This window comes from Mobula hypostoma, chromosome 8, assembly GCF_963921235.1.
Source record: "Mobula hypostoma chromosome 8, sMobHyp1.1, whole genome shotgun sequence".
Lineage (NCBI taxonomy): Eukaryota > Metazoa > Chordata > Chondrichthyes > Myliobatiformes > Myliobatidae > Mobula > Mobula hypostoma.
In genome coordinates, this window is record NC_086104.1 from 10,768,749 (window position 1) to 10,784,146 (window position 15,398).

The 15,398-nt window shown below is 41.7% G+C and overlaps 1 protein-coding gene across 2 annotated transcripts in view; it reads right to left on the reverse strand.

The window, feature by feature from the left end:
* The window catches only part of vta1 (vesicle (multivesicular body) trafficking 1), a 348,619-nt gene that overhangs the window by 106,692 nt on the left and 226,529 nt on the right, over positions 1 to 15,398 (reverse strand). For both annotated transcript variants that reach the window (XM_063055463.1, XM_063055462.1), the window contains one exon: positions 4,433 to 4,630. In XM_063055463.1, the coding sequence (XP_062911533.1) occupies positions 4,433 to 4,630 (198 nt within the window). The remainder of the gene's footprint in view (positions 1 to 4,432; positions 4,631 to 15,398) is intronic.

Sequence of the window (15,398 nt, forward strand, 5' to 3'; positions counted from 1 at the left end):
AATAAAGTAGCCACCGAGAGTATAACAGAAGTCGAATACCTAAAGAAATTAACTCTAATGGAAACATTAGACTCGAAACATTAATTGTGCTCCTGTCTGTAGAAGCTGCCTATCAATTCTTATACCCAGTAGATAACAAAAAAAAGCTTCTAATCATGGGATAGCAGTTCAGTAACAACCCATTCTCAGAACACTTTGAGGGTCACTATCGTTCCATTGTGCAACACTGCTAGTATTGAGAAAGGCTTCTCTTTTTTCTCTCGTGACACTGATTGAATAGGTCAAAGTGAAAAAAGTTATAGTATAAGTAAATAAAAACCTAACTGCTAGAGGAACTCGGTGAGTCAAGCAGCATCTGTGGAGGCTGACTGCAGCGATGGCAGTCTCTTGCATCTCCAAGTACAGTTGAGAGTGTGGTTGTATTACAGCCTGGTATGGAAACACCAATGCTCAAGAATGCAAAAGCCTACAAAAAGTGGTGGATACAACCCAATCCCTCACAGGCAAGGCCCTAATCACTGAGCACACCTGAAAAGAGCACTGCCAGAAGAAAGCAGCATCCACCGTCATGGACCCCTCACCATCCAGGCTATGCTCTCTTCTCACTACTACCATCAGGAAGGAGGTACAGGAGCCTTAGGTCCCATACCACTAGTCTTTGTAACAGTTATACCTCTTAACCATCAGGCTCCTGAACCAGTATGGATAACTTCAGCCACTTCAACTCTGAACTGATTCCACACCTATGTACTCAGATTCAAGGACTCTACAACTCATGTTCTTAGTATTATTTGTATACTTTTTATTTACATATTTAATTTTTTTTGTATTTGCATAGATTGTCTTTTTGTAATTTGGTTGTTTTGTATAGATTTTCATTGATTCTATTGTATTTCTTTGTTCTACTGTAAATGCTTGCAAGAAAATGAATGTCAAGATAGTATACGGTGACATACTGAATATATACTTCAATATTAAATTTACTTTGAACATTGAAGCTATACGACAGGATCTACACATGATCATCTTCACAGAACAATTGACTCATAGAACATAAAACACAGAACAGTACAACACAGGAACAGGCCATTCGGCCCACAATGTTGCATTGAACCAATTAAATTAGTAATCAAATGGCCAACTAAACAATGTCCATATCCTTCCATTTCCCTCATGTTCGTGTGCCTATCTAAACATTTCTCAAAAGTCTCTAATGTACAGTATTTGCCTATACCACCACCCCAGGCAGCATATTCTAGGCACCCACTACTTTCCGTTTAAAAATTTTGCCCACTGCATCTCTTCTGAAATTACCCCCCTCACCTTAAATGTTCGTTTTCTAGTTAATTATTGTTGTTTCTTTCTGCGTCTTGTGGCGTATCGGGCGGAAATCTTGCTGTTTTTTAGCATCTTGTCTAGTTTTATGAGGCTGAGTTGCTAGCTCAACCCTCAACCATCCTCAACCCTCAGCAAGGATGGAAATGAAAGGAGTCGGCCAGAGTCGAACCTGGGACCACTTGCCTCGAAGTCCAGTGTGGATACCACTACACCACCGGCCAGCGTTTTTTTTCTAGATATGGCAGATAAATTTTTTTCACCAATAACTTGCTACTAACAATTACTAAATTATGCAGCTTTGTTGAGATGCTTTGTGTTCCAATCCAATGTTACATTCTCATGTGTTTGAAAGGCCAAACTAGACCCTGGCTAAACTGTCATCAGAACACATTTTGGCATAACAAGCACATTTATTGGCATTATAAAGAAGTCAACGATTCTTCTCTACTACAAACACGTTGGACGTAAACATTGCCACAAAGCTTGGGGAGCATTAGGGATGCTTAAAATCAGGAAGTAAGCCAAGGTCAATCACTGGAAATTGCATGGGTGGGCCCAATGGGATGGAAAGGGCCACATTTAAAATGCACCAATTAGTTTTAAAATATTGTAAATTGAGGCCTCCAATTGATAACAGTATTGAGACAAGTAAGGTCCGCTAATTTGACTATGTTCAAAATTCAAAGTTCAAAGTAAATTTATTATCTAAGTACATAAATGTCACCACATACTATCATGAAAATTGCTTTCTTTTAGACAATTACAGGAAAATAAAGAAATACAACAGAATTTATGAAAAATTATAAATGACCAATGTGACAAACAACTAATGTGCAAAAGAAGACAAATTGTGCAAATTAACTAAAAAAAAGTAAATAAATAATACCAAATTGTGGAGTCTTTGAGGATAAGGCCATAGGTTGTGGAATCTGTTCAGTGTTGCGATGAGTTAATATATCCATGCCAGTTCAGAAACCTGATGGTTGAACCTGGTGGTGTGGGACAATGGTAGTAGTGAGAAGAGAGCATGGCTTGAATGGTGGGTGTCCTTGTGGCAGCACTCCTTGGAAATGTGCTCAATGACGGGGAGGACTTCGAATGTGATGGACTGGTTACAACAAATAGCCATTTCCGAACTTCCGTACACATGACTTGAACCGGACAAACACAAATGATAGCTGCAAAGGAGTTGCTTGGATTTTGTGGGGTGAAATGTGGAACTTTATAGGAAATATCCACAGCTCTGTACTGTGTAGTTTAACCTGGAGAGGAAGAGTACAGATCTCCTTTAATTTACTACAGCTCAGGACCATTAATGAATGGGGGAAAAGGAGACTACATGATTCAGGTCAGCTTGGGCAACAAACACAGTGCTGGAGGAACTCAACGGTTTTGACCGTTAGTGGCTGCAGAGGGATGGGAAATGCAGATGCTTCAGATCACAACCCTGCATCAGGATCTGAAGCGTCAGCAATTTATATCCCTTCCCAGACAAATGCTGCTCGACCTGATGACTTCGTTTAGCAGTTGTTTGTTGCTCCAGCATCTGAAATCTCTTGTGTCTTCATTCAGAAAAGCTTAGTGAGTGTCTTGGGCACTAGTATTTTAATCTCCAACATCCTTCTCTTCTGTAGCCGCTGACTATACCCCAAGCTCATGGAAAACCCTGAACCAAGAGATTATGGATTCAGATGGAATATCACTGAATGAAAATATTAACAATATACACTCAGGGGCTACTTTATTAGCTACCTGCTGTACTGAATAAAGAGGTCACTAAATGTATGTGTGTGGTCTTCTGCTGCTGTGGGCCATCTCCTTCAAGGGTCAACCCACTGTGCTTTCAGAAATGCTCTTCTGCACACCACTGTTGTAACGTGTTTATTTCAGTTACTGTCGCCTACCCTACCAGCTTGAAGTAGTCTGGTCATTCTCCTCTGACCCCTCTCATTAATATAACACCCTTGGAAAGGTTTCACTGCTAATGGAATGGTTTTTCTGTAGCAGCAATGTTTGGGTTAAGAGTAAAGATAATGGGGGCTTTGGAATGTGCGCCATCCAACGAAGGGAGTGTTTTTTCTTGTTATGTGCCCGAGAGCGAGGTATTCTAGGGTCTTTTGTTCAGTGAGAGATTAAGAGAGGAGACAAGAGAAAGGAGAGGCCGTAGACTGCAGGACGGAGTGGACCTGGAGTGAGGGGCCGGGAGTCGATGCCCGATGGAGGACTAACGGACGAGAAACCGTGAGCTCCAATGTGCACATTAGACTGTTTCATTAAAATGGGCCGTTTTCTTTACTAACCCTCTAGTCAAATTAAGAATTATAAAGCTAAATTGTTTAATTGCATATGGTGTACCATCTGTTATTTTGTGGTACTGATTTATAACAGGGTAACACATCACACAGCATCCACACAGACAGGGGTTTTGCGCCTCAGATTTTACACGTTTGGTGGGGCCAGAGACTGTCTTCCCTAGACTAATGCTGTCGGCCAAACCTGAGGGTTACACTAACAAGACGTTTTTGCTCACAGAACTGCCAGTCACTGAATGTTTTTTTCTGTAAACTCTTAAAGACTGAAAATTCCAGGAGATCAGCAGTTTCTGAGATACTCAAACCACCCTATCTGGCACCACAGTCGTTCCACAATCAAAGTCACTTAGATTACATTTCTTCCCTATTCTGATGTTCAGTCTGAACAACAGTTGAACCTTTTAACCATGTCTGTATACTTTTATGGTTGAATTGTGGCCACATAATTGGCAGATTAGATATTTGCATTAATGAGGTGTACAGGTATAACTAATAAAGTAGCCATTGCGTATTTGTCAGTGTGACTTGAATCTGATTATTTTCAATGTCATGTACGGATGGCATGCAAAACAATGTTTTTTTACTGTACTTCAGTACACGTGGCAATAATAAACCAATTTACCATTTTAAATGTTTAGATACCTAGAGATACTGTACATCTGAGGGCCAGGCTTTCTATCAAGAATGACCGGATGGTAAACACAGGCCTGGGTCAGAATCAGAATGAAACCGGCACCCTTTATGCAGTCTCCCTTCATTCTCTGTGTTGCAGTGGGCCGTACCTGAGTTGCTGGGCACTTCGGCTGGAGTATTGGCTGGAGCATGGGCACCGGGGGGGATGTGAATGGTTGAGAAATTTGACGAAGGGTGATTGGCGGCGGGGTTCTGAATATCGGAGAGGTCGGCCGATGGCATAGCTGCATCAGGATCATTGGAGAGAGAAGACTGTGGGAGGGAAGCATCATCCTCGTTCTCATTCTCTGCAAGAAAATACAGTATTTGGTTACAATTAATTTGAATATAAAAGCGCTTGTAATTTATTCATAGTTGAACCTGTGTTTATTGTCATATGCATGAGCGCCTCTGTGCGGCAGCATCATAGGCACAGAATGTCAGACACACAATGTTCACAAGAAAAACTCAGAATATTGAACAGTAGAGCATAGTACAGGTTCTTCAGCCAACTATGTTGTGCCAACCCTTTAACCTACTCTAAGTTCAATCTAAACCTTCCTTTCCCCACAGCCCTTAATTTTTCTGTCATCCATGTGCCAATCTAAGAAGCTCTTAAATGTCCCCAATGTATCTGCCCTGACCCCCACCCCTGGCAGTGTGTTTCTCACACCCACGATTTCCTGTGTAAAAAACCTTTCTCTGACACCCCCTTATACAGGTTTCCCCCGCCATCCAAAGGTACAGCGTTCCTATGAAACGGTTCGTAAGCCGAAAGGTCGTAAAACGAAGAAGCAATTACCATTTATTTATATGGGAAAAATTTGTGAGCGTTCGCAGACACAAAAATAACCTACCAAATCATGTCAAATAATACATAAAACCTAAAATAACAGTAACATATAGTAAAAGCAGGAATGATATGATAAATACACAGCCTATATAAAGTAGAAATACTTCTCTACAATTGTTGCCTGGACTGTTTTCCGTAGCGAAAATCTCACGCAAGCACTCTCGGCAGGAACACGGCACAAGCGCTTTTGGCAGAAACACGGCACAAGCGCTCCAGGCAGAAACACTCTCTCCAGTAACCTTTAAGCTATGAAGCTGCCAAATAACACATAAAAATACACAGCCGATATAAAGTAGAAATAATGTACGTACAGTGTAGTATCACTTACGGGAAACAGGAAGACATCGAGCACACTGATGATGGTGTGTTAGGCTGAGTCGTCGGAGGTTGGGGTGGTGCAGTGGCCCCCACCCTCCGGGCAGCGAACCAATACTGATCTGCGAAGCATGCAGGGGTCCAGCGGTAGCTGGGCTGCACACAGCACGTCTTTAAGAAAAAAGCCGAAATAAACAAGCTAATTAATTACGTGCCGGGCGGTACCTAATTAATTAGCTTGTATATTTTGGTTTTTTTTCTTAAAGATGTGCTGGGTGCCTCCCGGCTACCGCTGCATTCTCCGTGAATCGGTATCTGTCCGCTGCCTGGGGGTTGGAGTGGTGGGACACTGGGGTGTCATCTCGTCGTCGATCAGGGCAGGCAGGCCATCTTCTTCTATGTCTGCCTGCCTTGATGTTGAAGGTCAAGGTTCGTCGTCTGCTGAAGGTTTGCTTGACTGCTTAGCCTTGCGCATTTTTAGATCATACAGTTCTTTGTAAGCACTCAAACCATCTTGCAAATATGCCCTAAACCGACGTACCTTTTCAAAATTAAAAGTCGTACTTTATCATTGCAGCGAGAATCTCACGCAGTTGCATCACGTTCAGTTCCTGGAAGATTTCACTTTTGCTACTGCATTCAGTTTCGGTTGTTATCCTTTCCTCTTCCAATTGCATCAGCTCTTCATCTATCAGTTCTTGGTCATGGGATGCCAAAACCTCTTCAACATCATTTTCATCAATTTCCACAAGCCAAACTCACTTTGTCCTTACTTCGTTCACCACGATCGAAACACTTAATTATGTCTAGTTTTATGCTATGTGTAACACCCTTACGAGATTTTTTAGGCTTTTCCGATACCTTAGAACTCATCTTGCAAACTGCTGCTCACAGGCACGTGCTTAAGCAATGCCGGCGAGAATGCAGTTCCGAATCCGGGGGAGAGCGGTTGCTCTGGGTGCGGGCGGCTTTTTCCGCGCGCTGCCTTTTTTCGTAACAGTGAAAACACCTTCTGTTAGCGCAAACAGGTAACTAATGTAGGTCTTTTGTAACAGTGAGGTTTCGTAAAGCGAACGTTCGAAAAGCGGGGGACAGCTGTACTTTCTTCCAATCACCTTAAAATTATGCCTTAAAATCACCTCAAAATCATAATTAATTAAATATAAATGATACAAAATTTCCCGAATAGGTGGAAATGCACAGGATCAAAAAAAGGTGCAGAGGGCTGTAGTCAGTCAGGTCCATCACAGGTGCAACACATCATACCATCAAGGCATCATCAAAAGGCGATACCTCAAGAAGGCAGCATCCATCACTAAGGATCCCTACGACCCAGGACCTGCCCCCTCTCATTACTCCTATCAGGGAGGAGGTACTGTAGGGTGAAGATCTACACTCAATGTTTTAGGAAAAGCTTCTTCCACTCTATAATCAAATTTCTGAGTGGTTCATGAACACACGAACACTACCTCACTATTTTGCTCTCCTGGCTGCTCCAGGCTTTGTGCCTGAGGACTCTTTTGTCCTAAATGCCATTTGCTTGCTTCTATTGTCCGCATGATTTGATTTTTTTTCCCTCGCTCTCTCTGCACATTGGGTGCTTGCTGGTCTTTTTTTATGGTTTTTCTGGGCTTCTAGTTTTGTGGCTGACAGTAAGGAGACAAATATCAAAATTCTATAATGTATACATTGACAATAAATGAACTTTGAACTTTTGCACTATTTATTTTTAAAGTTCAAAGTACATTCAATACACGGTAGGGCCTGTGCCCCACTGCCTCAACTCAGCCTGTATCTAACCTGTCCAATATGGCCCGACATTTAAATCGATCGAACCTCAGGTCTGTCCGCCAGAGAAAGCAGGATCTCCCAGTGGCCACACATTTTAATTCCACATCCCATTCCCATTCTGACATATCTATCCATGGCCTCCTCTACTGTAAAGATGAAGCCACACTCAGGTTGGAGGAACAACACCTTATATTCCGTCTGGGTAGCCTCCAACCTGATGGCATGAACATTGACTTCTCTAACTTCCGCTAATGCCCCACCTCCCCCTCGTACCCCATCTGTTATTTATTTTTATACACACATTCTTTCTCTCACTCTCTCTTTTCTCCCTCTGTCCCTCTGACTATATCCCTTGCCCATCCTCTGGTTCCCCCCCCTTGTCTTTCTCCCCGGACCTCCTGTCCCATGGTCCTCTCATATCCCCTTTGCCAATCACCTGTCCAGCTTTTGGCTCCATCCCTCCCCCTCCTGTCTTCTCCTATCATTTTGGATCTCCCCCTCCCACTTTCAAATCTCTTACTAACTCTTCCTTCAGTTAGTCCTGATGAAGGGCCTCGGCCTGAAACGTCGACTGTACCTCTTCCTAGAGATGCTGCCTGGCCTGCTGCGTTCACCAGCAACTTTGATGTATGTTGCTTGAACCTCAGGTCTTTCTAGCTGTCGGTGATGGGCCCGCTGCCTCGCCTCGGTCCTGCCATATTGAATTGCCTCCAAATCCAAATCATCCGTGCAATGATATTTTTAAGTAGAAAAAGAGTGATTAACAAAGTATTTAGCCATAGAGTGGTGAATCTGTGGTATTTGTTGCCACAGGCAGCTGTGAAAGTCAAGTCTTTACGTATAATTAAAACAGAGGTTGATAAATTCTTGATTAATCAGGGCATGAAGGGATACAGGGGGAAGGCAGGAGACTGGGGCTGAGATGGAAAACGGATCAGCCATGGTGAAATGACAAAGCAGACTCGATGGGCTAAATGGCCTAATTCTGCTCCTATACCTTATGGTCTTATTTGTGTAGTGTTATTTTCATTAGCCACCAGCCAGAAGTCACTGAGATTCACCAGCATCATCTTAAACCAGAATTCTTGTCGTAAATTCATAGCAATTTTTATGTAGTGCACTTTACTGCTGCTGCACAACAAACTTCATGATGTATATAAATGACAGTAATCATGATTCTGATTAGCAGCTTCTTGTCTGGTTTATTATTAAATGTCACAGTGATCAGAATAGTGAAGCAACTAAAGCCACTGCCAGAAGCAGTACTGGCTTCAGAGCTCCGAGAATATGAAAAATAAAATCATGATGTTGTAACAGAAGGCAAAGGATCCATTTTAATTTCCTTCCTTTTAATCTCTCAATGAAGCTTTGCACTTTTCATTAGCAGAAACTGAGAAAGCTACACTGAAAGATTAAATCCATGATCTCATTAATCTAAAATGTTTCTAATTATGGATTCCTACAGGTATTGGTAAACTCAGCCTACTCCATCATGGGCACAACCTTCCCCACCATTGCAGGGGGCAGCCAACTTACAATTGGAATTATTTGATTACTTGACGTACAATCAACCCATGTATTTTAGGCATCTGCAGTATAGTTATTGTGATTTATTATTTCTCTGTTCTTTACCTTATTGTGTGGTTTTTTTTGGTGCTGCATCTTATCTGAAGCAACAATTATTTCATTCTCCTTTACACTTGTGTACTGGAAATGACAGTAAGCAATCTTGAATTTTGAATTCTAAATCCACTTGAGCGATTTAGAACATAAAATAGTAGAGCACAGGAATAGGCCTTTCAGCCCACAATGCTGTGCTGAAACAAATAAATTAGTAATCAAATACCAAACTAGACTAATCCTTTATGCCTACACTATGTCCATATCCTTCCATTTTCTTCATATTCATCTGCCTGTCTAAACATCTCTTAAAATTCCCTAATGTATCTGCCTCTACCACCACCATACAGAGTGCATTCCAGGCGTTCACCACTCTGTAAAAAAACTTGTCCTTCAGATCTCTTTGAAATTACCCTCTTTGACCTTAAATATATGCCCTCTGGTATTAGACATGTCTACCTAGGGTAAAAGATAATGTCTGTCTACTCTATCTATGCCTCTCATAATCTTAGAAACCTCCATCAGCTCTCCCACCAGCCATCACCTCTTCAGAGAAAACAATGCTCTTGTTATAGCACAGCCGCATAATTCAGGCAGCAACCTGGTAAACCACTTCTGCACCCTCTCCAAAGCCTCAATATCCTTCCTATAATGGGGTGACCAGAAACGTATGCAATACTCCAGATGCGGCCTAACTAAAGTTTTATGTTTTAAGAATCTAGGACCTCATGGCAAAGCTAATGACAAATTCCTGGGAAAATGTAGCTCAAAATCTGTCAGATTTCTGTGACAGCTGCTGAAAAGGTTGTCTCAGGAAAAAAGTTCCCAACGCCTAAACAAAAAATCTCAGAATATATGCTAATGGATTAGGGCACCACATACTCTTCCTGAACACAGACTTCTCTGCCATTCCATTTTACTTACTCATTAGTTTCCTCCACTTGCTAATGGAAAATGATGCATGATTTGCAGCCTATTCCTTCACACAATGGAGTTCTTGTATTGACCATAAAAGTCAAAGAGAGCTAGAAAGTCTTTTACAAGTACCTTGCGGGGCAAAGAGAATTTGCATTTTATATTTGGTTCCATACGACTAATGTTGTAGCTGACTGTTATTTTGCAGCTGACACTATTTAGAACACTGTGCCAAGATCAATAACTCATCAGGCAACAAAGTCCAAAAGGAGAGTTAAATCATAGTATTGTATTATTTAATCATAATAAAATAATTACAGCATTATTTAATCGTAAATCAATGTACTTAGCATAGGAGTTGGGATGTCATGTTGAAGTTGTATAAAGTTTCATGCCAAAATGGCAATGTTACAATAGTCATGGGGGACTTCAATATGCAGGTAGATTGAAAATATCAGGTTGGTGCTGGATTACAGAAGGGAGAAATTCAGGAGTGCTATGAGATGGCTTTTTGGAGAAGCTTGTGGTTGAGCCCACTAAAGAATCAGCTATTCTGGACTGGGTGCTGTGCAATGAACCAGAATTGATTAGAGTTTAAAGTAAAACTACCCTCAGGTGCAACTGATCATAATATGATCAAATTCACCCTGAAATTTGAGAAGGGGAAGCTAAAGTCAGATGTATTAGTATTATGGTGGAGTGAAGGGAATAACAGAGGGGTGAGAGAGGAGTTGGCCAGAATTGATTAGAAAAGAACACTGGCAGGGTTGACAGCAGAGCAGCAATGGCTGTAATTTTTGGAAGCAATTTGAAAGGCACAGGATATACATTCACTATACACCTCCATTCCCCACCACGAAGGCCTCAAAGCTCTCCATTTTTTTCTGGACACCAGACCTAGCCAGTTCCACTCCACCACCACTCTCCACTGCCTCACGGAACTTGTCCTCACTCTAAATAATTTCTCCTTTGGCTCCTCCCACTTCCTTCAAACAAAAGGGGTAGCCTGCCTGTTTGTCGGCTACGTGGAACAGTCTATGTTCTAAGCCTACACTTTACAAGGATTTACAAGGATGTTGCCTGGATTGGACTGCATGCCGTAAGAGAATAGGTTGAGTGAACTTGGCATTTTCTCTTTAGAGTGATGGAGGATGGGAGGTGACCTGAAAGAGGTGTACAAGATGATGGGAGGCATTGATTGTGTGGATAGCCAGAGGCTTTTTCCCAGGGCTGAAATGGCTAACATGAGGGGACATAGTTTTAAGATGCTTGGAAGTAGGTACAAGGGGGATGTTTCAGAGTCAAGTTTTTCACACGGAGATTGGTGGGTGCATGGAATGAACTACCAGCAAAGGTGTATACAATAGGGCATTTTAAGAGTCTCTGAGATAGGTACATGGAGCTTAGAAAAATAGAGGGCTCTGCAGTAGGGAAATTATAGGTAGTTTCTACAGTAGGTTACATGGTCGGCACAACATTGTGGGCCGAAGGGCCTGTAATGTGCTGTAGATTTCTATGATTCTATGTTTCTATATACATCCCAAAGAGGAAGAAGTATTCCAAAGGAAAGATAACATAATCGTGGTTAACAAGAAGTCAAAGCCACCATAAAAGCCAAAGAGGGGGCATATAATAGAGCAAAATTTAATGGGAAGTTAAGAGGATTGGAAAGCTTTTAAAAACCAACAGAAGGCAATCAAAAAGTCATTAAGAAGGTAAAGATGGAATACAAAAGTAAGCTAACCAGTAATATTAAAGAGGATACCAAAAGTTTGTTCAGATACATAAAGTGTAAAAGAAAGACAAGAGTGGATATCGGACTGCTGGAAAACGATGTTCAACAGGTAGTAATGGGGGACACTGAAACAGTGGATGAACGGAATAAGTAGTTTGCATTAGCCTTCACTGTGGAAGACACAAGCAGTATGGTGGAAGTTCCAGGTGTCAGGGGGCATGAAGTATTTGAAGTTACCATAAGTAGAGAGAAGGTTCTTGGGAAACTGAAAGGTCTGAAGGTAGATAAGTCACCTGGATCAAATGGTCTACACCACAGAGTTCTGAAGGAGGTGGCTGAAGAGATTGTGGAGGCATTAGTAATGATCTTTCAAGAATCACTAGATTCTGGAATGGTTCTGGAAGACTGGAAAAATTGCAAATGTCACTCCACTGTTTAAGAAGGGAGAGAGGCAGAAGGAAGGAATCTATAGGCCAGTGAGTCTGATCTCAGTGGTGGAGAAGATGTTGGAGTTGATTATTGAAGATGATATCCGGGGTACTTGGAGGCACATGATAAAATAGGCCATAGTCAGCACGGTTTCCTCAAGGGAAAATCCTGCCTGACAAATCTGTTGGAATTCTTTGAAGAAATAACAAGCAGGATACACAAAGGAGAATTGGCTGATGTGTACTTGGATTTTCGGAAGGCCTTTGACAAGGTGCCACAGGTGACACTGCTTAACAAGCTACAAGCCCATGGCATTGCAGGAACAACTCTTGCATGGTTAAAGCAGTGGCTGATTAGCAGGAGGCAAAGAGAGGGAATAAAGGGAGCCTTTCCTGACTGGCTGCCAGTGACTAGTAGTGTTCTACAGCAGCGGTCCCCAACCTTTTGCGCAATGCGAACTGGTTTAATATTGACGATATTCTTGTGGACCGGCCGATGGGGGGGGGGGGGTGCTCAAGTTCAAAAGTGCGTGACAGGGGATGAGGAAAGGTGCAGGTGACTCATATCGTTTCATATCGCCAAATCATATCGTTTCCTCGGTTGGGGACCACGGTTCTACAGGGGTCAGTGTTGGGACCGATTCTTTTTATGTTATATGTCAGTGATTTGGATGATGGAACTGATGACTTTGTTGCAATGTCTGCAGATGATATAAAGATAGGTGGAGTGGCAGGCAGTTTTGAGGAAGCAGAGAGGCTACAGAAGGACTTCGACAGATTAGAAGAATGGAGAAAGAAATGGCAGATGGAATACAGTGCTGGGAAGTATACAGTATAGGCATGCACTTTGGTAGAAGAAATGAAAGGGTTGAATATTTTCTAAATGGAGAGAAAATACAAAAAATTGAGGTGCAAATGGACTTGGGAGTCCTTGTGCAGAATTCCCTAAAAGTTTATTTGCAGGTTGAATCTGTGGTGAGGAAGGCAAATGCAATGTTAGCATCCATTTCAAGAGGAATAGAATATATAAGCAAGAATGTAATGTTGACATATTATAAAGCACTGGTGAGGCCTCACTTGGAGTACTCTGAGCATTGTTGGGTCCCTTATCTTAGAAAGAATGTGCTGAAACTGGAGAGGGTTCAAAACAGGTTCAAGAAAATGATCCCAGGATTGAATAACTTGTCATAGAGCATTTGATGGCTCTGCACCTGTATTCATTAGAATTCAGAAGGAGGCAGTGACCTCACTGAAGCCTATTGAATAGTGAAAGGCCTTGACAGAGTGGATGTGGAGAGAATGTTTCCTATGGTGGGAGAGTCTAAGACCAGAGGACACAGCCTCAGAACAAGCTCTCTGAGGAGGAATTTCTTTAGCTAGTGAGTGGTGAATCTGTGGAATTTGTTGCCACAGGCAGCTGTGGAAGACAAGTCTTTTTGTATATTTAAGGCCGAGCCTGATAGATTCTTGATTGGTCATGGAATGAAGGGATACAGGGAAAAGGCAGGAGACTGGGGCTGAGAGAGAAAATAGATCAGGCATGATAAAATGGCAGAGCAGACTCAATGGGCCAAATGGCCTAATTCTGCTCCTGCATCTTATGATCACATGGTCTTATTTGTACAGTTTTTTTTGTTTCAGTAACCAGAAGTCACTGAGATTCACCAGCACCATCTTAAACTGGAATTCTAATTGTAAATTTATAACAATTTTTATGTTGTGCACTTTACTGCTGTGGCACAAGAACAAATTTCATAACGTATATAAATGATAGTAAGCATGATTCTGATTAGCAGCTTCCTGTCTAGTTTATTATTAAATGTCACAGTGATCAGAATAGTGAAGCAACTAAAGCCACTGCCGGAAGCAGTACTGCCTTCAGAGCTCTGAGATTACAAAAAATAAAATGATGACGTTGTAAGTTAACAGAAGGCAAAGGATCCATTTTACCTCAAAATGCCAACATTTTAACTTCCTTCCTTTTACTATCTTAATGAAATTTTGTACTTTTCATTATGAGAACCAGAGAAAGCTACACCGAAAGCTTAAATCCATGATCTCATTAATCTACAAACATTCCTAATTATGGATATCTAATGGTCTTCTGGGCTTATGGTCTAAAAAGTTGGTGAGGCCAAATTTGGAGTATTGTGCACAGCTCTGGTCACATACAGTGGCATGCAAAAGTTTCGGCACCCTGGTCAAAATTTCTGTTACTGTGAATAGTTAAGTGAGTAGAAGATGAACTGATCTCCAAAAGTCATAAAGTTAAAGGCGAAACATTATTTTCAACATTTTAAGCAAGATTACTGTATTATTTTTGTTTTGTACAGTTTTAGAGTGAAAAAAGGAAAGGAGCACCATGCAAATGTTTGGGCACCCCAAGAGATTTGAGCTCTCAGATAACTTTTACCAAGGTCTCAGACCTTAATTAGCTTGTTAGGGCTATGGCTTGTTCACAGTCATCGTTGGGAAAGGCCTGGTGATGCAAATTTCAAAGCTTCATAAATACCCTGACTCCTCAAACTTTGTCCCAACAATCAGCAGCCATGGGCTCCTCTAAGCAGCTGCCTAGCAATCTGAAAATTAAAATAAATGACGCCCACAAAGCAGGAGAAGGGTATAAGAAAATAGCAAAGTGTTTTCAGGTAGCCATTTCCTCAGTTCGTAATGTAATTAAGTAATGGCAGTTCACAGGAATGGTGGAGATCAAGTTGAGGTCTGGAAGACCAAGAAAACTTTCCGACAGAACTGCTGTTAGGATTGCTAGAAAGGCAAATCAAAACCCCTGTTTGACTGCAAAAGACCAGCAGGAAGATTTAACAGACTCTAGAGTGGTGGTGCACTGTTCTACTGTGCAGCGACACCTGCACAAATATGAGCTTCATGGAAGAGTCATCAGAAGAAAACCTTTCCTGCATCCACACCTCAAAATTCAGCATCAGAAGTTTGCAAAGGAAAATCTAAACAAGCCTGATGCACTTTGGAAACAAGTCCTGTGGACTGATGAAGTTAAAATAGAACTTTTTGGCCACAATGAGCAAAGGTATGTTTGGAGAAAAAAAGGGTGCAGAATTTCATGAAAAGAACACCTCGCCAACTGTTAAGCACGGGGGTGGATCGATCATGCTTTGGGCTTGTGTTGCAGCCAGTAGCATGGGGAACATTTCCTTGGTGGAGGGAAGAATGAACTCAATTAAATACCAGAAAATTCTGGAAGCAAACATCACACCATCTATAGAAAAGCTGAAGATGAAAAGAGGATGGTTTCTACAACAGGATAATGATCCGAAACACACCTCAAAATCCACAATGGACTACCTCAAGAGGCGCAAGCTGAAGGTTTTGCCATGGCCCTCACAGTCCCCTGACCTAAACATCATCGAGAATCTGTGGATAGACCTCAAAAGAGCAGTGCA